The sequence below is a fragment of the Ahaetulla prasina genome, chromosome 4, assembly GCF_028640845.1.
Source record: "Ahaetulla prasina isolate Xishuangbanna chromosome 4, ASM2864084v1, whole genome shotgun sequence".
In the NCBI taxonomy this organism is placed as follows: Eukaryota; Metazoa; Chordata; class Lepidosauria; order Squamata; family Colubridae; genus Ahaetulla; species Ahaetulla prasina.
The window spans coordinates 91562377-91586926 of record NC_080542.1 but is presented as its reverse complement, the minus strand read 5'-3'; the positions used below and the strand labels follow the sequence as shown (position 1 = coordinate 91586926).

The 24550-nt window shown below is 38.7% G+C and overlaps 1 protein-coding gene across 2 annotated transcripts in view; it reads left to right on the top strand.

Annotated features, from left to right (window-relative positions):
- The window catches only part of CMTM8 (CKLF like MARVEL transmembrane domain containing 8), a 31098-nt gene extending 6954 nt beyond the window's left edge, over window positions 1–24144 (top strand). The window contains exons 1-4 of one of the 2 annotated variants that reach the window (XM_058183767.1): window positions 6827–9081; window positions 19301–19474; window positions 20830–20946; window positions 23487–24144. In XM_058183767.1, the coding sequence (XP_058039750.1) occupies window positions 8962–9081; window positions 19301–19474; window positions 20830–20946; window positions 23487–23570 (495 nt within the window). In that variant the 5' untranslated portion in view covers window positions 6827–8961 and the 3' untranslated portion in view covers window positions 23571–24144. Of the gene's footprint in view, window positions 1–6826; window positions 9082–19300; window positions 19475–20829; window positions 20947–23486 lie in introns of those variants that run through there. The other variant, XM_058183766.1, reaches the window with a different exon arrangement.
- Window positions 24145–24550: the final 406 nt, after the last annotated feature.

Here is a 24550-nt window from a genome sequence, read left to right as displayed (position 1 = left end):
AAACTCAAGGCAGCAAACATATAATACTCTTTCCTCTTATTTTCCTCACTACAATCACCCTGTCAGCTGGGTTCAGCTGAGAGAAAGTGACTACCCCAAAGTAACCCAGCTAGCTTTCATACTTAAAGCAACAATAAAACTCACATTCTGTTGTCACCTTAAATTCTAAACCACACTGGGTCTCTTTTTAATATCTAATATATTTAATGATACCTGTATATTAAAATATGTTAAATATTTTACTTTTATTGGCCAATAGTAAATAGGCCAAAGCTATTTACATATAAAATAGAAATGTCATTTATCACTGTGATGATTAATTTTGTTTCAAAGGATTATACAGATACCATTGTAATTTTTGGGTTGGTGAGTATGTGCATGTCTTTCCCCAGTACCATTGGCTTTTAAGTGATTAATCATTACAAGAACCTAAGACACTTTGTACCACTTGTTTTTCGGTGAGCACTTTGCCCTACCTTTATAAATTACTGTGGGTTGATGCAAAAACTATTTTTGACATATCTATGTCTTGAGAATAAAAATAGAATTTTTATTCAATGCATCCTTTTGCCATTGTTTGCAAGAATAACTAGAAATAAGAAGTCATCATAGATTTTGGGGAAACAGCTTCATATTGCAGGAAGAGCATTCTTATCAAATGTTAACTCCTTTTATAGGGAGTTACCAAAGAATGTTGGTAAAAACTGGTAATGGCAATTTAGAATTATCTTTTGTGTACAGATTGTATGCTGCATTAATGATAAAAGTTTTTGGCTAGAATCCACTTTTCTTCTTATTTGGGAGTAAATCTCACTCAATACCATAGAACATATTTATCAGTAGAAAATATAAAGTATTACTTGCTATACATTTTTGGCAATGTAAATGAGAGTGTACTTTAAAATATTCTGAAGTCTTTGAGATTAAATATTTTATTTAAATGATTTTCATATTACCTTGTTGCAGAAGAAGTGATAAAGAGTAAATTTGTTAATTAGCCTTTCTTGTCCATAAGATTCAAAATTGGAGATTATAGAAGAAAACACAAGAGGAATGTGACACAGAAGGCATTCTGCATATAAAGAACTCAGGAAAATTGATCATAAGAAACTGTTCCTAAATTGTTCACACACAGAGAACTTCAACACTGCTAGTCTTTGAACTAACCCTAATTGTTCTCACCACCACTGACTGACATGCCAGAGCAAAGCTATAGTCCTTCCTACTGATCAAGAGAGACTCAAAAAATCAATCTCTATCCATTGTCATCCCTCCTCCGTAGCCATATTTCATATAGTTAAATTAAATTAAATGGGGGTTGATGGGTGGAAGTAAAGTGCTTGTTTTGATGAGAAGCTGCATGGCTATTTATATTATAGGGGTCTCTGAAATGGTTCCTTAACACTTCCTTTATTTGCGTCAGAAGCACCTACAAATTATAAACATAACTTTCAACATTAGGCAAATAAATAGGGTCATAGAAATACAGCATGTGTAAAAAGTATGTAAAATAAACAGGGTTAAAACTAAAGGACATTTACCTAGCATTTGACCACACTGAAGCATTTTCTCTTGCCAGCATGAGTCTTTCTCCATACATGTTGAAGAACATTGTATGTACTGTAGCATATGTGAGATGGATTGTTCTTCTCCACATTCATATAAAGTATCTTCAGTAAGGAAGCCCCATTTTCTTAGATTGTCCTCTGATCTTCCTACTCCTCTAATGATTGTAAGTGCAGTCTATTTACCTTAGCACTAAGGGGGGCTTCATTTCCACAGGGAGGGTGAGGAGCCAGCATTCCCATCAATGGGAAAGACTGTTGCTTCTAACAGTGAAGTATTCTAATTTTCCTGATCCAAAATTTCAGTCACAGTAATTCTATTGACATTGTACTGAGCTGTATATAAAATGGAGACAATGGCATGGAATTAAATGCTACTGATCTGAAGTTCAAATGCAATATGTAGTGATACCCTTGTCTGAAATGAAGATTTGCAGAACAAACAAGAATAACATAAGCTCAATGCTTTAAGGAATTCTCTTTTGTCTTTTAAAAAAATGTTTCTTTCATATAAAAGCATCATTTGAGCTCTGTTGAGCTTGGAAAAGCTTACTAAGATTTTTTTATTCTGTTCCATTATGTATTTGTTTCTCTTAGAACAGTATTTGTTTTATACAGTGTTTCCTGTCATTTGGGAGTGATGTTTGCTTTGTATTCTATATTTATTTTTCCTATGCACTAACTTTTGAAGAGTAATAATCCTGCATATTCCCCACCCCCAGTGCTTCCAAAGTTTTATATTAATGCAAATACATATTACAGCTATTTCAATGTTTCTAGTTCACTGGACTTTAAAATTAGACTAAAGTATGAATCCAGCTAATTGCATTTTATTCACTAAATTATTACTAATAAGATAAAGCTTAGTGCAGGAATCAGCAATTTTTGGTGGTAGAGGAACATTTTGGTGAGAGGATTAATCAGGGCCTCACTGAATAGACCATTGTTGGCGGACCTTTTCGGCACCGAGTGCCGAAATGGGAGCATGTACACTCGCGTGTCAGAAACCAGATGAGTAGCTGCATGCACGCGCTGGCCACCTGGTCTTCTAGTTTCTGGTGCGCATGCAGGTGCAAAGACCAGCTGGCCAGTGTGCATGCATGTGCCATAAACCAGAAGAGTGCCAATGAAGTGCCCCCCCAGGCCTGCCATTGAGAACAAGCCAGCACAGCCCCCCTTCCCGCCACTTCTGCCGGCCGGTGTGCCTCTGAGCCCAGCACCGGACAGATGTTCCTCCTCCATGGACTCTGCTCCTGCACAGCCCTGATGCCCCAGAAGAGTGGCAGCTGCAGGGCGAGGGGCAGGAGCGACCGGCCAGCCCCTGCAGCTGCTCCCCTGCTGGCAAGCTGGGTCCTTGGTAGCATCTCCGTGCTTGAGAAACTGCGCTTTCCTCCGGCCCGCCTGGGGCAGCTCGCCTCCCTGATGGTGGCTCCTCCAGCATCCCGGCTGGAAGTGGCAGCATGAGAATCGCTGTCACCCCTCACCCCCCAGTGGTGGCAGGAGCAGCGGGCTGGGGACAGCGGCGGTGCCATGGGCTGGGGCTGCACAAGAAGCTCAGGTGGGGGGAGAGAAGTCTGGCCCATCCATCCTGGCTGACAGCTCTGCTTCCTTAGGAAGCGACCACCAGGATCCCCTCTCCTTTGGTCACACAAGCTGTTGGTCTTCCGGGTTCCAGTGCGCTGGCCAGCTGGTCTTCACGTGTGTGGGAGCACCAGAAATTGGAAAAACAATGGGCGGCTCACGTGCCCGGAAAAATGGCTCTGCGTGCCATTTCCAGCACGTGTGCCATAGGTTCACCATCACGGGAATAGACCAGTTATGATATCAGTAGAGCTGAATTTCCTTGTTTTAACTGAGAATTTTGGTTAAAGTTAGGGCTATGTTTTTTATGCTCTTCCCTGTGATGCCTCTTTTCATCTAACTCTGTGTATGAACCAGACATTTTGATTAAAGTTCATATTTAATGTATAAGCTACGTTAATGTTAAACTTTGATTAAAGTTCATATATAATGTTAATCTATTAATGTGATTAATTCACCTTTAGATTAACATAAAATATGAACAAATAGCCTGTATTTTCCTTTCTGGATTAGATTGCATTACAGTAAGACAGACATCCAAACAAACTACATTAAACATGGCCAATATGTTTAGAGATAATAGTATACTTGTAAATTCATTTCAATCAAGAAATTGGCAAATATTAAGCAATGAAGCAATTAGAAAAGAGTTTCCTGCATCTGTTTCAATTTCTATATATTCTATACATTCAAGAGAATTTTGGTATCTCCTTTAGGCAGCAAGGGTATGTATCATATGATCCTGCAGCTTTAAAATCTATTGTTAGACTGCATACTTTATAATCTCTCATAATTGGCATTGCTAGGACTGGTTGGAGTTATATGTCATGATCCATGATATCAGACTATTGAGAGATCAGTGAGGGTCAATTTCGATTCAACAGCTCCATCCCAGTTCTATCACAGGTTTTCAACAGCCATGACCAATCCTGTTTCTATACTTTGCCAGCTCTGAAATAGTGGAAAGGGATCCAAATAATATACTTCATCTAGGGCTCTTTAAAGGTTCAGTGCAACTTTCTCAATAACCTTTCTTTCTATTGGAGACAGATCAGAAATTATCCCACAATGGCTACTTAAGAAGGGGTTGTGTTACTGTTTCCTTAAGAACAAATGAGACCATCTTGTCTCTCTGGGAAGATTGTCACCATTTGGAGCCAACTGTTCCCAAATAGGCCTAGGTCTAAAATGCAGATTTATCCACTCACAGCTCCAAGGAGCCAGTTTATTTCAAATCCAACAACATCAAACACTTTCCAAATAACCAGATCATGCCTTAACTGCTACAGGATTTGCACAATCAGAGTGCCTATTCAAACTGTTTTAAATCAATAGATTCATTTTAAAAAATCCTCACAACTTGCAGGGGATCTTACAACCCAGTCCTCCCCAGTAAGGATCAAATCACCTTTTAAAAGATAATTGGATGGCAGTCTGCTGGTATCATAAAACTAGCAAAGTTTATATTTAATAGTTTGCTCCCTAATGAAGGCTCTTACCTATTCACTCTTTGTTTTCCTGCAGTATAGCTCTTGCTGTCTCTTTGTGCTGCCCCACTAACGCACACATGTAAGTGTGGTTTAAAGAGTTTATTAATATTCCCCAACAGTTCCCTTCACCAGCCTCAGAACTGTTCCAAATAAATCCAGCTACAAGCAATGGCCAATAGTCCATAAAACAATGAAAAGTTGCTCCAAGAAATAACTCCACCAAAAAACTTAATCCACCAGGCCAAATTGAAATATATGCACAAGAGTTCACTTGGCAAGAGAAGTTCAGAGTCTCTAAAGTCCAGCAGGAAATATGAGGAACAAGGACAGCCAGAAACTAAACACATTGTTCCCAGCAATGCCTCCCTCTGCCTGTTGTGAAAAATAACTTTCTGGTGCAGCCCATCAAGATGGGTGGGGCCTTCTCCTAAGAAATCTGGCAGATCTCCATTGCTCTTGTCTTTGCTCTGCCCTGCATGCTCTTGGATCTACCACGGAAGGCAGCTCCTCCTCTTCACTGACCATCTGCCCCTGCAACCTGTCTCCAGCAATTGGTCCCCTGTAAATGTCTTTCGCTGGCTGTTCAGAGTCATTAATTAACCCAGTTCCTGATGTGCCAGGAATGAGCTCATTCTCCCTTGAGCCAACTTCCGAGGAAAAATCTGAAGATCGTCCAAGGGAGACATCACACTCTTCTGTCATTTCGTCTCCCAGATCCCCTCTAAAAACCTGGGATTCTCCAGGATCCACAGAGACAAACCATGCAGGCACAATCAAGGCTGTCACCACCCTTTTGTCTTAATATATGAAAGCTGGTAAAATGTCTGAGGTAATAACAGCCATTTTTCTTTGATCTCAGCTGTGCTATTCAAAGCCAAAGAGCACATTCCTGAAAGGCTCCTGAGTTCCCTTTCTGTGCCACACATGTTTCAATAATACAAGCCCTCCAAAATACACTCTTGCATGAGAAGAGTCTTATTACAAGTGGGAGTGGACTAGAATGACCAAGAGAAATCACTGCTGTCCTTCTCTGCCTCTCACACGAGAGGTACTAAAACTGTTTCCTTTAGCTCTCCACTTCCACCCATCTAGTTCCACAATCAAATATTGGTATTGTGGTTTTTGGCACACACATGCACACCGGCCAGTTGGTCTTCGTGAGCACAGGAAACCCGAAGCAGCTGGTCTTTGGGTTTCTGGGGCTCCGGCATGCACAAAGATCAGCTGGCTGGGGCACATGCACATGCCAGAAACCAGAAGAGCAACTGGTGACAGCGCGCATGTCCACAGAGAGGGATCTACATGCCATCTCTGGCATGCATGCCATAGGTTCGCCATCACGTTCCTATGCAATGAAATTGCAACTTTGAGCTATTACAAAAAATCTATGTAATACTTGTCAGGGCTATTGAGTTAATGCAAAAGTCTGCTTTAAAGTACAATTTTAATGAGAGAAGAAGAGAAATTCCTTTCAAGTTTCATTTTGTTTCATTTTGAGGATTCCCCCATCACAATACCTCTTATTTGAAATGATATATTATGTGAAATTATGTGAATTTCTGTCTCAAATTTCAATATGGTATTTGCTCAGTTTTCACACTGTAGAAAGAAGATAACATTGTCACATAACACTGCTTTTGGTAAAGGCATACGTCTATCAAAATAATTTAGATAGAAAAATATTACCAAAGAAAAATATAGGGAATACAAAACAAATCTGATAGATGCACTTTTTGTTCTTATTTTTTTGCTTTTGTTTAACCCAAGATCTATACTCTTTGTAATATATTATCACCATAAAGTTCATGCTTCTTAAAAAGTTGTATCTTTCTAAAGTCATAACAAAAGAATAGTCAATAATTTCCACATTTATAAAGGAATTGTTCTGTATTCAAATATAATAACATAAATACAAAATATTATTATTTTATGATTTATGGTAGTCCAAAATATATCTATATATTTTAATTTCTTTCCTCAAAACAAAAAATTTACTGATAAAAAGTAACTGTTCTAATAGACTACTCAATCTTATAAAAATTTTATATGAAATAAGAACAGATCCTAATACTGGTTTCAGTAAAAGTCAGCTTTTAATCATATATTTTAAATGACAAATTATTTGGTGATATCAATAATGTGTTAAAAAGTTTATTTTACTTCTTTATTTTGAAATAAGGCACACTTGATTAATTATTACAATTTGAAGATTTCTTTCTGGAGTCTAGTTATATTAAAAGTGTACAGACACTTTGTGCTAAGGTAATTTCTTGTCCCTTTGTCCTGCAGAAGCAGGCTTTAGGGACAAATATTTGCAGAACAAGATGAATCTTTAGAAGGTCAAAAGTCTGCTTAGAAAGTGCCATTGTTGAGGCCAGTTTAAAAACTTTTCATAACACTCGATGAATGAGGTTGAATTTTTTTCAGTTAGTTACATTTTGTCATTTACATTTTCCTTACAAGACTGAATTTTAAACCCACACAATTGATTTTAATAGGTGGCATTTTTTTCTGATCAACTATTTCAGGCAAGAGATGTTGCTAAAAGGGCTTTCACAATATATTGGAAAGTTATAATTCTTATTTCAATTGTCAAATTGGGAAGATTTCCTATCCTTAGTCTGGGGCATAAAAGGAAGAATAAATGTATCAAAATTGTCAAAATCTTGATAAACAAGATATAGCCTAACCTCTTTCCATAAAATATAAAATGCAGTAGATGTTCAATATATCAGGTTTATGCCTTAGATTATCAAATGTTACTGAAACCAACTTCTGGAATTATCTTTTTTTCCTTCCCTGACAGAGATTTGGGTTCCTTGCTTCCTTTTAAAAAAGTCAGTGTATTTACTGTTCCTGGCATAGTGATTTAATAAATAACAGCAATATTACCAAAATTAACTTGGAAAATCCTATTGCATTAATTACAGTGAGGCGGTGCGGTATTCTATCTGCTCTGAGATAGAAAATTCAGTAGTTTTTTGGTATTGTTTTATGTGGATTTTAAAAAGTGATTGGGTATGAATAGTTTATATTGAAATGTCTTTGTTTTATTCATCAAATGGTTGAAGGATAATGCTATGTCATCCCATTGCAGTACAATGTATTGGTTATATTTTTGACTTGGTCTTCAAGTCCCCTTTGACTCTACAATTCATAGATTCATTTTAAATTATACTTCTCGGTCTACCCCAGATTAGATGTTGTGGGGATAAAATTAGGGATACCCATGTATAAAGCTTCTGAAGTTAGAATAAAAGGGGGTAGGGCTTCAGTCATATGACTGTAACTGCCACATTAAGTTTTTTGACACTCCCCTTCCTGTGGCTCCCCTGACTTATAGGAATAAAATAATGTCAGGCCCCAAGATCCAAGAATAAGAGGTAGAGTTACTTCTGAGCAATTTCCTTTATTGCTCTTCTCCTATAGACGTAAGAGACGTGATGACTCAATGGCTTAATGACCCTAGAGATGGTCTTTGCTGCAACAGTTTGAGTCCCAGCACAGAGTTGCAGGATGAGTTCTGCCACCTACCTAGCAGTTTGAAAGCATGTTCTATGCAAGTACATAAACAGGTACCACTTTGGTGGGGAGATGAGCTGGTGCTTCATGTAGGAATCAGATTTCTGTTGGTTCTGAAACTTCCCGGGTGCAAATCACATTTTCAAGGCAGCCTTGGTAGAAGGAGGGGGCCTGGATGCTGCTGCAAGAAGAGCCATTTGTCTTCCTTCCTAGTGCAAAGCTAGCTCTCCCTCCTGTGACACACCTTGGGAAGTACGTGACCATGTACATGCTAGTAAGAGCTAGTAAATTGGCAGCCAAGCTACTACTTTTATTAACATTGTACTCTACTGGCTAATATAAAAAATGTCATACAATAATAATAACAACAATATCAACATATAGATAGAATCTTGCTAGGTTGCATAAACTGCTTCTTTGTCCTCTGAAAATCAGTCCTTCCTCCTGGGAATCCAGACTACATTCCACCACAATAACAGATCATTACGGTTATACAAATTATTCAGGCATAATTGCCATTTCAGGTGTTCTAAACTTGCACCAAAGTCTGTGTTCCAAAAGTTTTATTCTGAGGTCAGAATAGAGCCTTCTTAAGCTATCCTGAGTGTTGTTTTGGTGGAATAGACAGTGATGATTTCAACCGGTTTGCATAATTTCAGCCAAACCGGTTGTTAAATTGCTGGCTGGCCCTGCCTCACCCAGCCACTATTTATTGCCTCGCACACCTTGGCTGGTGCCTTAAAGTCACACCGCAGCATAGCTGCAGCTGCTCTTCAGTTCCCTTGCCTCGACCTAATGGCCACATGGCCCAGCCTGCTTGCCTGCTTTTGACGCGGCCTACAACGTGGTGGCCTTCTGCTCATCTTGGCCTGCTCCCGAACGCCCACCTCCAGCTGCTCCCAACCACTTCAGCAGCAGAACAGGTAAGCACAGCTGGGTGACCCCTCAGGAAAGTGGGGTTGGGAAGAGTGGTCGAACTGCAGCCGCCTGCCACTGCATCTTGGGAGCAGGCCAAGATGAGCAGATGGCCTACCCCCATCAGATTGCCTCACTCTGCAACCAGCCCTGTAGGCTTGTGCCCACCTCCCATCCAAGCAGCAGCTTCCTACCCTGGTTGGATTGCCTCGGTGTGCAGCTGGCCCCATCTATTGTGTTGACGGCACAGTCTCTGCAGGCCAGCCAGCTTGCCTGCCTTCCCCCAGCCCAGCCAGTCACCTCACCTGCTTTCCTGGCTCCCCAGCCATCACAGCTCGCTTAGGTCCTCTCCGGTTCCCTCACCAGTTCACCCGCTTTCCTGACTCCTCAACCATCGCAGCTCACTTAGGCCCTAGCCTAGACCATGTGGCACCCATGGCCCAGCTGCTCTCTGGCTTCCTTGCTCCCAACCCAACCTAAGCCTTCACCACTCCCTAGTTAGGTAAGTTTCTGTTTTACTTATATCTCACCTCTGGGGCCATTGAATGCATCCCCCCCCCCGGGAAATCTACACTCGTTGCCCACACTCATCTAGAGAACCCCGCCCTGGCCTCAAACTACACCATCCCCCCAGTCTGAAGCAATTTATCCAACCTGCAGCCTGCTGCGCTCAGCCAAAGGGGTGGGGGGGCAGCATGGGCAGGGGGGATGAAGCAGTTCTTACCTTACTGTCCCATCTGTAAAGCTCTGCAGTGGAGAGAAGCAGCCCAGTCGGTCCATTGTCTCGGGAGAACACATGGAGCATCTCCCTGAATGCCTGAGGCTTGCTGTGCTGTGAAAGATGCTCTCCCAATAGTGGAGAGAAGAAGCCACAGACCCAGAAAGAACTTGGAGCTGCTTCATGTGTTTTCCAGATCAGCAGTGGTTTCTCTCAACCACTGCTCTTGCTGGGAAAGCGTCTTGTGCAGCACAGCAAAATTTAGCAACCATGAGTTACAATTTTGGGTCCTGTAAGTCACAAAAGTGCTGCAGCTGAGCGAAACAGCATTCAACCTGGCTGCTTCTCTCTGCCGCAGTGCTTTCCAGATGTGCCTTAGAGGAAAATGGTGGCTCACGGCTGCTAAATTTTGCTGTGCTGCGCAAGACACTCTCCCAGCAAAAGCAGCAGTGGAGAGAAACAGCTGTCGACCCGGAGAGTACGTGGAGCATCTCCCCGAGCGCCCAAGGTATGCCTAGCAACAACAAGGGCCACAAGAAGCTGGTGCGAGATTAAGCAACATCTTGATGGGAGGGAGGTCTGAGAGAAAATTCCTTCCCTGGGGGTCGCCTGCCCAGAGCGCCACTGCCATCACCATTCTGGAGCTCGCCTTCAGGATAGATCAATAAGTTCTTGCTTACTGAGAAGGGCTCCATCATGGAGGGCTGTGTGTCCAGACCAGGTACTTTGTCTCAGGCCTCCTGCCTCGCATGGGGCAGCAGTAGAAGGAAGTGTGTGTTGAGGAAGGCTGCCTGCAGTTCTTGCAGCCAAAGCCGGGATGCCTGCAGACCAGCGTATGTATGAGGTCTGCCTTGAGCAGAAGGTTGAATTATAAGACCTCCAAAGTATTTTCTGATTCTAAAGTTTCCAAAACAAGGGAATTTCCTTAAATTGAGAGAGAGAGTGTGTGTTTCTCAGGAATAATATAATAATTGAGGATGCCAAAATCTGAGTGGAGGGCCTGGGAAAGGTGTCAGAATAACACTTAAAAGGGACTTTGGGAGGGACACTATACCATTTCAGAGAAATGGCTATCCAGTTTTTTCTTAAAAATCTGATCGAGCACCCAGAATATCTGGAGACAAATAGTTCCACTGGTTAATTGTTCTCACTGTCAGGAAGTTTCAGGTTGCTTCTCTCTTTGTTCAGTTGCCATCTATTGCTTCTTGTTTTGCCTTCTGCTGCTTTGGAAAATACATTGTCCCCCCCTTCTTTGTGGCAGCCCCTCAAAAGCCTGTTTTGTCACCTGCCTATCACATGCTTGGGCAAAGCATGTGAGCCATTTCCTGCTTTCAATGATCCATGAAAATATATCTATAGTATGTACATGCAGATAATAAAGTTGAAAAAAGGTGAACAACATTTTTACAGAACTATAGATACGTTGAGACCAGGAGTAACTGGGAGGGGAGGGGCCGGATGAGGCTCTCACACGGCCCTCGACATGACTAATGTTGAGTTAGCCACACCCATCTAGTCACATGACCACCCAGCCACACCTACCCAGTCATATGACCACCCAGCTATGCCCATAGAACTGGTTGTTAACAAATTTGATCTCACCACTGAATACAGATGATGTGATAGTTCCAGGTGGGGCTGCTTTTCTCTGAGCTAAAAAAAAAGAGAGCAGATTTTCAATTAGAAAGCAAAAGAAAAAAGTGAGGAAATCTATGAAATAATCTAGTGATTCGTTTTCTGAATTCTGCTGCATTTGAGAAGCTATGATGAAAAAAAATGGATGATTGTCACCATATAATTCCTTTCCTTTCTGTTCACCAGACCTCCTTACGCTATAGTGTCCACTTTCTGAATATTTCTAGATGGGATATGATTGAAAGGAAATGTTCTTGTTGGGCAACATTAGAAGAGCTGCAAGCTTTCAAGCAGCACTTAAGAACCATAGCCTAGAATGGACTAATGTTGCATTGATGGACTATTGCCAATTAATACAAATGAAAAACTACATTCAAACATGCATGGTATAAAAAATGTAGATGACTTTATTGCTTCACTAGGGAAAAATTCAAAATGAAAAGGTCAGATAAGGTAATCACTTAAAGACCAATGAAATGTCACAAAATTCTGAGCAAGCTGCTGGTTCACAAGAATGTCTCTTTAGGGTAAAGTTTAAACAAAATATGGAGAAAGAAATGGGTTTAACCTCTAAATATGTCATCTGTAGTAGCCTTACAGTAGAATGCAGGAGTAGTGCAGGCTCAATGGGATCACTTGTTGCTAAGTGCTAATTTTAAATTGTGCTAATTAGACGAAGTGATAGAAGATGTAATTCAGATGTTTCCACTTGAATGACTATGACTGAAATAAAAGTCAGGAAAATGAGCTAACAATTTTAAAGAGCTAACAATTTTAAAAAAACATTATTTTAGTCTTGAGAACTGCAGGTATGATTAGTGATTTTATAATGTTGCCTGACTGATTCAGAAGCTTTTTTATAAGCATTAAGGTACCAATTTTGGTTGGGCCTATCAACTCTGTGGTTATATTTGGGTGGGAGTGGGGATACAAAAGGATACTGGATGAGTTTGTACAGTTATTCTGTCTACTTTACATCACATACAGCTTGAAGTTCATGGACAACTCTCATTACAAAGATCTGCAGTTCTGATCTTTAATAATACTTAAATTCTGGAATGAGAAAGAGGAGCGTAGGGATTTAGATGATGTATATTATGTTTCATAATACTGTGTTTGACTATTTTTCTAGAGTGTTTTTTTTAATGCCAGATGAGGTCTGGGCATCCAGTAGTCAATATAATTGACTAAATGCCTTGTTTATACTGTGCTTATTTTTCTTTCCTATAGGATAAACTTCCTACATTAGCTACTAGAAATATGTTTTAATATAACAGAGTGTTAGTTCTCATTTTAGAGAAAGGATGGAATTTTTTAAATTTTTGTACCAGATTCTATTGCTAATTTATGACATGCACTTGTATAGATATAAAGTATTGGAATATTCTATTTTAATAGCATATTGGCTTTTATTCTTGCTAACAACATTGTGTATTAACTGTATCACTGAAATGTTTTCTTGTATGATCAGTGAAATAGTGCAGTCATGAATATATGGACTTTGGAGATTGCCCAGCCAACCATACTCTAAAAGCAGACTGAAATTCTAGAAAGTTCATTTTCGTAAGCTAACTACCCATCTATTCTAGTACCAGTTAAATCAGTTTTGATGTCAACGTTGACATCAATAATTATCTTAATATTGCATAAATAAAACAATAATAATTATTAGATTTATAATAATTGGACTAATATAGCCCTGGCCTGATCTGGCATTGCTGTTCTCATGAGAATTTGAATTAGGATCTTTGAGGTCCAGTGGAAAACTTAAATGACTAAACTCAACTGCCATTTAGTTGTTTACATGCATGATAGCAAAGCTGGCTAAAACAGGAAGGCCCCAATAGGTGATTATTTTCATGCCTGCTATCAATTGTATCATTGTTTACTATAGTTATTTCCTGTCTTTTCTCTTGAAATCTTAAGGAGCAATACCTGAGAATCTCCTCTAATATTATGCCTACATTAACTATGAGGTGGGTGAATGTGGTTTAAAAAGAGTAATCTATCTAAATACATCTAATGAATTCTGTGGACAAGTAATGAACTGAATATTGGCTCTTCTCACATAACTCTATTGTTTTACACAAGGAGTTGCTCTGTTTTTTCATGACCAGCATTTCAGTTGTATTTTTGGTAACTGGTAGAGATGGAAGTTACAGCAATTGCAGTCTAACAGAACTTGATGTCACCAAGTTGAAGATGTTAGTGGCACAAGTAAGCCAACAGAAGATGGTGTTGGACATTTTATGCATCTTCTCAATACCAATCTTGCCATTGGCTGATTCACATGTCAAGCCATTTTCTTGTTTTAACTAAAAATTATGGAATAGTGACTGAGTTAACCCATCATGCTAAATTATAAGTTAGTGTAAACCAATCAGTTTGACTGGAAATGACTGAATATATGAGAAAAACACAGTTGCGATTTGTTTACAATGCACTGTCCAAATATATATTATGTTCAAAATACTCTGTCTTTTGACATTTAATAACTGGGACTTCCCTGTGACTCAACAGTTTTTTCATTTCAGTTCATGAATATATGGACTTAATTCTGCAATATATTTTAAAACTTTGGATTTTGGGATGCTGCTAACAGTCAATTGTTATATTGTTTTGCTCATAGTATCTGAAAATTCTCTACCGTAATTCATAAGCATTCATGAAGGGTCCATTCATCCAGTCAAAATCATGCTATTGCAGAAAAGTAGGAACATAGGGAATAAATTGATTTTTTTTTTTAAAAAAATGCTACTTCCCATAGGATATGCCTTTTATGTTGTCCAATCTCAATCTTTGACACTGTAAAATTTTATTATAATAGGAACCCTTGCAATTTTCATTTGTTATTTGCATTAGGGAGACCGTTTCCTATATTTAAAAAAAAGATTCACAGAACAATGCTGCTGCTATCTATAAATAGAAGGAGTACAACCATAACAGGAAGATGGAGATTTTAAAACAACAAAGCTTGTCTTTATGAGCAAAGAAGCATTGTTCTTTTGAAGCAGTTAGAAGTTCTTTAAACAAACTGGCTTATGTAAATAAGAGTTTTGGTCAAGAAGTCATAGGCATTGTTTAGTATTCTTTAATAATGACAGTAACAACAAGGATGTTGTATGCATTATTCATGCATTGCATTGACTAAGCAAATAATGCTGCCATTAGAAGTATAATTTGGGATACCGCAGTATTTACTTTTAACTTGAAGTATTTTCACTAGCAGGGACTAATTTTCCACCTGAAAATTGCATTGAACTTTCTATTTCAAGGGAAATATTTATGAGATTGCTTTTTGATAGAGGAGTTTTTCCCATCTGCACATGTGTCATGGTACAATTGATAAAATTTGCAACCCAATTTTCTACCTTTTTAAGACTTAAAATACAAAAGCTATCCTGTAAGCTATTAAATATGGTTAGCACAGATTTTAAAAATGAAACATTCAACTCTTCCCAAAACTTGGAAAAAGAAATGTCTCTTTGTGGAAGACTTGTCCATTGTGCATTGTAACCTGCCTACTGCAGCTCTCAGCTCTTCCAAATTATCTACCTAAGGTTATCCAAAGCCCTTAAATGACACCGCCCCACACAACTTAGAATAAAAAAGAAGTTGAATTCAGATGCCCACAGAAAACGTCTTGATCCAGAACATTTTCATCCATGCTGCTGGAATCTAAACCAGAGAAAAGGGAAGAGAATGATGAAGTGATCTGAATGATGAAGAAGTGCCAAGTTCCTAGGGAGTAATTGTTTCTCAGCAGTAAGTTAACTATACATCTGTTAACCTAAGATGGTGCTTGGCTATCTAGAGCTTAAGTAGCCACATGGCTCACTTAGTAAACAGAATGTGTAGTTTCCCACAATACTGCTGTGTTCTTATAAACTTATGGGAGCTAACTAAACTCTTGAATTTTTAAGAGTCTACTGACTATGCTTTAATTTGGCAATGTAGTGCTGGCCTCAACTGGGCAAGATCTGACTTACACTTTTGCTTATTTCTTTTGTGGTAGCCAAATTGCTGTTCTTTGAATTTGGGTCTGTCTGATTGCCCCGAATACATGGTGGAGCTACCCAGCCTGAAAGATCTTCAACATGTGGTGGGAGGCTCCAAGGTTGCTCAGACTCCAGAATTCCCTGTGGGATTGTTTGCAATATGTACCAGATCTACTTTGTCTAGGTGTGTTACACTTTGGGCAAGTAGTCTGGAATGGTTTTCAGTTTAGACATATTTGGTGCCCACCAGCAGAAAGCTCGAAGGCTACAGGATTATCACTTCTGGCAAATTCTAGGGGATTTTCTGCAGCATTTGCTAAAGCTACCCAGCTTTATTGTCTGCCAATGATACTTAAGACTTATTTCTTCTACATAATAATTCAAAACTACATTAGTATGGTTCAAAGCTACTTCTTTGTGAATTCCAGGCAATAACCTTTTTACATGCATCCTTTTCTTTCTTACTACTATGTCAGACTACAATAAGAAACTAATCAGATTCCACAAACTATCAAAGCAACACAAAGAACAATCAGGTTATTATGAGACAAGCTTACATAATTGTGGTAGGTAGTTCTTCAACATACCTACCAAGCAGTGGCTAAGAATGAAAGGATTGTTCTGTTGTGTTTCCTAGATAACTGTGGTATTAGAGCCTAATATATTTCCTAAGTTGGCTGGGCCTGTGAATCTTAAATCAATTTGCAAGAGACATTTAAACTCTATGGAAATCTGTTCACTGTATTACCTACCTATTCACAGCTATGGATTGGATATAATTTATCTGAGAATATCCAGCCTGACCTTTTAAAAGCTAATCAAGAAATATGTAATATTATTTTGAAGTTTGTCAGGCTCAGGAGAATATGGTCCTCCATTTTCCTGAGCAAGCTGAAAATGTCAACTATCTCTTACTCCATTATATCTCAACACAGTGACCAAAATAAATGAACAGCGCCTCAGACCTCACACCGTGCCTGAAGTTATATTATCTGGGTGTTTTTCTTAGGAGGGGAAAACACAATTCTGCCACTGATGAGAATCAGACAGCAGAACTAAAACCTTAAGACTACTACTCAGTCCCGCCTATCCTTTAGCATAGCAAAAAGTACTGTGGTATTTTAATATATTAATACATTTAATATGCCCTTTGTGATTGCAGTTAGTTTAATTTAAAGCATAGAGAATGTCAACTAATTAAGCTAATAAAAAAGGATGTTATATAAAAACATTAATCATAAAATTACGTTATTCTGACAACCTTAACTTTTTATATCTATAGCCTTTTTGGAAGATGACAGTTTAAAAACTAGTCAAGCTAGAGTCTTGGACTTTAAGAGAGCTAATTTCAATAAACTTAGAGAGAGCTTGGGAAGGATTCCATGGATGAGAATCCTCAAGGGGAAAACAACTGAAGAAGCTTGGGAAATTTTGAAAAGTAAGATTATAAAAGCCCAATCTAGCACAATACCAATGAAGAAAAATAACAGCTCTCAAAAGAAACCAGCATGGCTGCATAAAGATCTCTCTGACAAATTGAAATACAAAAAGGACAAGTATAAAAAGTGGAAAGGGGGGTCTGTAACTAAGGCAAAATATCAACAAATAGCCCCAGCCTACAAAGATGAAGTGAGGAAAGCCAAGGTTCACAATGAACAAAGGCTTGCAACAAAAATAAAAAATAACAAGAAAAAACTTCTTCCAACATGTTAAAAAAAAAAGTCAAGGAAACAATTGGTCCATCGCTGGGAGATAGTGGCAAGAAGGTGAAAAGCAATAGGGAGAAAGAAGAACTACTTAACTTTTTTTTGCATCTGTCTTTACACAAAGGGAAAAAACAGTCCAACCTATCAAAAACAGCACCACAAAAAACAGACTAGGAACACAAGTTAAAATAGGGAAGAAAATTGTAAGTGAGCACCTGTCTGCCCTAGATGAGTTCAAATCACTGGGACCAGATGAACCACATCCCAAGGTTCTGAAGGAACTGGAAGACAAGATCTCAGAACCACTGAACTATATCTTTCAAAGATCCTGGAGCACAGGGGAGCTGCCAGAGGACTGGAAAAGAGCTGATGTAGTTCCCATCTTCAAAAAAGGGGAAAAAACAGATCCAGGAAACTACAAACTATCAGCCTGATCTCAATACCAGGAAAGATTCTGGAAAAGATCATCAAGCAACGAATTGGCAATCACCTAGAAGCAAACAAAGTATTAAGCAAAAGCCAACATGGGTTTGTCAAACACAGATTATGCCAGACTAATCTTATTGCGTTCTTTGACAAAGTGACAAAATTAATGGACCAGAGGAATGCTGTCAATATAATTTACTTGGACTTCAGTAAGGCTTTTGATAAAGTAGACAATAACCTACTACTAGATAAAGTAGAAAAATGTGGATTAGACAGCATCACCACCAGATGGATTTGTAACTGGCTGACCAACCATGCTCAACGTGTAGTCCTCAATAAAACTACATCTACATGGAGGGAAGTATGCAGTAAAGTACCCCAAGGCTCTGTTTTAGGCCCAGTACTCTTCAATATCTTCATCAATGATTTGGGCAAGGGGATAGATGGGGATCTCATCAAATATGCAGACGACACCAAACTAGCCAACACTCCAGAAGATAGGCTTAAGAAAGAGAAGGATCTTGACAGACTTGAACATTGGGCACTATCTAACAAAATGCCTTACACAATGTAAGCCGCCCTGAGTCTTCGGAGAAGGGCGGGATATAAATGTAAAAAAAAAAAAATGAAATTCAATGGTGAAAAAAAGTAAGATTCTATATTTAGGCAAGAAAAACAAAATGCAAAGGTACAGTATATGTGGTACCTCGCTCAATAGTAGTAACTATGAGAGGGATCTTGGAGCGGACAACCATTTAAATACCTTGTTTCCACCAAAATAAGACATCCCCTGATAATAAGCCCTATTGCATGGCAATAAGGCCAAGTGCTTATTTCAGGGTTCAAAAGATATAAGACAGGATCTTATTTTCCAGGAAACATGCTTTGAGCTAGCAGTGTGCAGCAGATGCCAAAAAAGCCAACACAGTTCAGGCTGCATAAACAAAGGGATAGAATCAAGATCATGTTAAATGTTAATACCACTTTATAATGCCTTGATAAGGCCACACACGCACTCACATTTGCAAACCGGTAGGGAAGGTAAGTGATCCCACCTCTGATTCAGCATGTTTGAACATGTGCTGTTAAATAAAAAGAAGTAGTTTATTTTGGCAGGATGGATCTGCTTTCCTGACTTTAACTTAGAACTTCCAAATGATAATGTTGTAGAGAACCAGAATTGTATCCATGGTTGGATTCATAAATCTAGCAATTCAGAAAAAAATGAAGATAAACATACTGAGCTCAATCACTAAACTGACTGAGCTCAGTAATGTTAAATAGAGAGAGACAATTGTAGCCATGTGTGCTTGGGTCTATACTTCAAACTGTACATTGTTACAAATTAAATAGAAAACTATAAAAATTATTTTATGTCCAATATTATTTATCACTTTAGTGATGCAAAACAAATATCTCTGTGGATCAGTGGTGACCTCCAGTGGCTGCAATTGTTATTCTGTATGAATTTGTAGTCAAGCTGTAGTCTACCCAAGTCCAATTCTGCTTAGCGTTTTCATGATTGGCTAAGATCACTATAGGCTATATTTTATTTGATAGGATGATATTTTATTTTAATGGAGCAGGGAAAAATTAAACCTGAAAATTCATATTCTGGAATCAGATTTTATTAAAGTTTTTTAAACAATTCTTAGATATTTTACTTCGCATACCATAATCACATCTTTCTTCATATATTTGTATGCATTCAATAATAATATCTTATTTTTTCACATATTTGTAGGTACTAGGTTTGCTAGTGTGGATGTTGATTGCTGGAACCAACTATTTCCTGTACCCTGTCTTTGGATGGATAATGTTTGTGGCTGTGTTTTACTGGATTCTTACACTCTTTTTTTTGATCATCTATATGACAATGACCTATACGAAGATACCTCAAGTGCCATGGACCACAGTTGTGAGTACAGGTTCATTTTTTACAGGCAACTCAAATATATACTTCAGAAAAGAGGGACCTGTGACTTTCATACAGATCTGTAGCAGCCTTTTGACACTTCCTAAAACAAGTACAGTGGATGAGGCTGTAATATTTGGCTTGGCATTGTTAGATTAAGAAGATGGATGCAGAAGCTTATGCAGTTCCATTAATAAATGCACAATACATGCTAAGTGGAGCTGTGTTTTCCATTTTGCAGGGAGAAACACAACCATCTTTCATTTACTTGACCAATTTATGTCAAAAGTTCTGCTGGCATAGCATCATTTTATGAAACATTGCTTACCACCTGAGCCAGGGTTTTTTTTTTAAATCCACATATTGATTTGACAAGGGAGGATTAGTTAAATGGAGATAAACCTTTCCCCGTGTATTAGCCACCAAAAGAATACAAGAAGCTTACCTTCCTCTCCCTTTTTTGATAAATTAGTCTGTAATTTCCCTGGCACTAGTGGGTTGAAAGGCAGTATACTTGAATTTTACTGTTTTGCATGCCAAAATCGATTGTTACTCACTCAAAGCCACTATCAAAGAGCTGTGTCAAACTCAAGTCATCACAGCAGCATCATGTGATGTGTCGGGACTTTTTTACCCTTTGCTGAAATGGGGATGGGTCTGGCCAGCATGTGACTCATCCAGCCCACAGCCTGGAAGTTTGACAGCCCTGCTTTAATTGTTTTTCTTTGCCAGCTTTTAACTCAATTAAAGCAAGGCTACCGTTTGATTGTTCTGCTGCAATCACCAGTGTCTTAGGCGGGTGAAATCTACTTACCTTCCCTACCGGTTCAGAAGTGCACATGTGGACCCTTTGCGCATGTGCAAACTCTTCTGCACATGCGCAGAGGGTAAAAAATGATGACCAGGTGGGTGGGCAGAGCCTCACGCTGCCGGCGCTACAGGTTCTCCGAACCACCTGCCACCATCGCTACTGGTTTGGCCGAACCAGTCCAAACCGGTAGTATTTTATCCCGATCTTAGGCCATCCTGGTATCACATGAAGCTGTGTATGCAATAATGGGAAGGGTACAGCTTGTACAGTAAATCTTGTGTAGGAGAAAGGTTTTCCTCTTCTTTTTAATCAGTCGGTTGGAGGCTTTTCTAACCAGCAAATCTAGCTTGAGAAATTATGTTCCTTAAGGTATTAATTCAGACAAATACTTAGCCGCAGTGGCTTTCTCCCCAACTTGATGCTCTCTGGATGTGAGGGAATACATCTCCTTCATGTCTAGCTAGACTATCTCAGATTAAGAAATAATGTGCATAGAATAATGTTTGCAGGAGGGAGAATGCTGATTTTTTTTTCCTACATCCTATAGGGTCTGTATTTTAATGGCAGTGCCCTTCTCTTGTACTTAATTGCTGCTATTTCAGAAGCATGTGCAGTCACCAAAGAACTTGACTACTACAATTACAATAGCTGGGCAGCATCTTCGGTAAGATCACAAACTTAATATCAGCAGTGAGGGAAGAAATGTGTTTTTGCTTTGGTTCATTTACCTCCAAAATCAGATATAAGAAGATTCAAGATAACTGATAATTATTAGACATTTGTAAAATTGTACTTAACTTTTGTTTAAAGTACTACTTCAGTTTTGCTTTTTTCACCTAGCAGAGTGCTAATTGCCACTTCATGTAAGATTTTTGTATTATATCACATATGAAATAAATAATTTCTCTATTTATTAATGAGAAGAATTTTCCTTATTTAATTGCTCTGCTGTTTGGACCTTGGAATGTAGAGCCAAAATCTGAAAAAAGGAGCCAGTGCAGATAGTTCAGAGACTGGCAACCCATAGCATCCGGTTTCTTCTTGCACAGTAACTCTCCTGACCACAACTGTTGACACCTTAACCTGTCATGGAGATGAGAATCAAATGAAAATTGTAATATGAGTTGTAAAGTCAGCAAATTGCAGTTAAAAATCAAAATGCTGGAAAAAAACAAAAAAGCTCTGTCACTTGGCTATAAGATCGTCCCAACCATATTGCAATTTTTGGTCTCCTGCATCCCAATACTAAATATGGCCCTTGGCTGGAATTCTTGATGAAGCAGACTGCCTTTATGTATGAGGTATACTATACAACTAAGTTCCTTTGAGTAAAACTAAGCTCCCCATAGAGAGCCAGCTTAGTGTAGTGTTTAAAATATCAGGTTAGAAACCAGGAAATAGTGAGTTCTAGTCCTGCCTAAGGGACTGGTCAATAATTCTCACAGCCCTAGAAAGGAGGCAGTGGCAAACCACTTCCAAAATATCTGGTCAAGAAAACTGTAGTAATAGTCTAGGCCGTGATGGTGAATCTGTGGTATGCGTGCCCAAAGTGGCACACAAAGCCATGTCACCCAGCACGCATGGCCTTGCCTGTTTGTCTTCCGGGTTTCTGGCGCACGCGCATGATGATCAGCTGTCCTTTGCGTGTGCGGCAGTGCTGAACACCAGTGGGTGCATGCATGCTGGCCAGCTGATTGTCAGGTGTGCTTGCGCACCAGAAGCCAGAAGTTTGGCTTTTCCAGAGTGTGATCCCTTCATGCGCATGGTAGTGCTACCCATGTGCTCCAGCCAGCTGATTGCTGGGCGCGCATGCGCAATAGAACCCAGAAGTTCGACTTTTCTGAAGCGTGATCCTTTGCGCACGTGGCAGTGCTGAAAACCTGCCTGCTGATGCCCACTGGCCAGCTGATTGCTAGGTACGTGTGCACGGTAGAACCCGGAAGTTCAGCTTTTCCAGACTGCAGTCCCAACAAGCGCACAGCCACTTGTGCAACATTTCCATGTGACCTTTTCAGCACTCGGTGCCAAAAAGGTTTCCCATCACTGGTTTAGGCAATTGCCAGGAGGCATAAAATGACTCAAAAGCATTTGAAATAACTGTCTTCAGTCTTCACTTAAGCAAACCGCCTACAGTCCTGTGATTTTTAGCTAGTCTCCTGTTCAAGTACGGATCATGCCTGAGTTTGTAATCTTAGCACTTTCGATCTAGGTTAGGTATATGCTAAGGTATAAAGTGGCTGATCTGATCTTGGTTTAGCAGATTATTGTGATTTACGGTAGAATATTAACTAGGCTACTATGGCTTGTATAACAAATTGTGAGGTAGAATGATAGAAGCAAACAGGTGTGATCATACTTTCCTTCCCTTATCTTTGCATGGAGGGAATATTAAGATGGTTAGATTTACACAATTATGTCCCTGTAGCAGATATCTATGCCCAAGTCATTGCTGTTCTCAATAGGTTATGCTTGGGTAAAATAAAAATGTTACCATCCCATTGATGTATTTCATTTTCCAACTCTCTTTCATCTCTTGCTTTTATTCCAAGGCAGAAAATCATCTTACTTAAATATTGTTATTTCTCCCAAAGTAACTTCTAAAACTAAAATTGCCTAGAAAGGCCAAATTCTTATGTTGAAGTTATGCATGAAATTCAGCATTTGGAAAATGCTTCAGTCACATGGCAATTAGGCAGCTTTGGAAATCAAACAAACACATAAAATCTTTTGTTCTCTAACCTATTGGACTGTTAGATACAAGACCATTTAATAAATGTTTATTTCCTTTTCCCTTGCAAACAAAATCAGCATTTGCAGTGCTATTAAGCCACGCTTTTGTGCACTTTTATGGAATAAAGCACCATGGAAACAAACTTGTCAAATACATTACAAAACAGTAAAGAAGCAATATTATTTAACTACTCATTTCCTCCAGTTAACAGCAATAAAAAATGTCACTCGTTTTCACTAACATCACCATGAAATTGCTTCTTGCAAAGATCATCCTAATATTATGAATAAATTAAAGCCCAATATTTCTTCCACAGAATTTAGTGTCCCGCTAGGAATGGAAACAATGTGATTTTAAATTTATTTTTGTACTAACTCTTCTATTATACTTGAATATAAATAAAAATCTGGCTGAAGGTTTTTACTGTTTTCTAATAATTTTCTCTCTCTTCCCTCCCCCCTCCCCCCATGCAGTTCTTTGCCTTCGTTGTTGCTTCCTGCTATGGTGGAAATACCTACTTTAGTTTTGTATCTTGGAGATCACGGACCTTGCAATAAGTATTATCTTCTAATAAAAGAGCTCTGTATGTAAATGTTATATAATTTTGTTGAAAATACTTAGGTAATATGGTTTTCACTCAAAAACAAATAGTTATTTTTACAAATTATGGAAAGGATAGTTCTCCTGACAGAAATGGTTCTACACACTGTTATCCTATCAGCTTCATTTGAATTAATCGTTGTGACATAGTTCAGTTACTAGAAACAAGCAGAAGGAAGAATTGATGATCTAGGAGGGAAGAGAAGAAAGCATGGAAGCGGTTCAATGTTGTTTGCACTGGGGGCAGTTCCATACAGTATTGTACCCCTTTGAAAGCTGCTCCAGATCTCAGGATTCTTGTCAATAGTGTTGAAGAGCATTGTACAACCAGGGCCACTATCTGATGGGACTGATTTAAAATCTGAAAACTTTTGTAACATGAAACACATGTATCCTCAGATCAAATACTGTAACTGTTACTCTTTGTATCAATTCATATTATTTCCTTAGGTAGTGTATAGTGTTGTAACAAAATCAGTGGACTTCACAGTTGTGATCTTCATAAATGTTTTTGTTTATTTATTAGAAAAATCTACTGTTTTATATAACCTTTCTATTTCTTGCAAATGTGTATAACTTTTCAAGGCTGTAGATTTATTACAGTTAGATAAAGATGGGAATAATTAATAATTCATTGGGATACATACATTTAGGAGACCAACTGAATAAAAAATGCATCACTAATAATCTTACACAAGTCTGTAGTATGATCGCTCTTAAAACACTGTGTTCCATTCTAATAACTGGACTTCACTTTAGATCTGGAAAAGATGCAGAAAAAAGAATTAAAATAATCAGGGACATGAATAATTTCACTTTAAAATGTTATTTTTAAATCATTTTTCTTAAATGATAAGAATGTGGTAAATGATGCAATATTGAAAAAGCAGGTAACAATTTTTCTAGTTTTCACAATGCTAGAACTGAATATTATTTT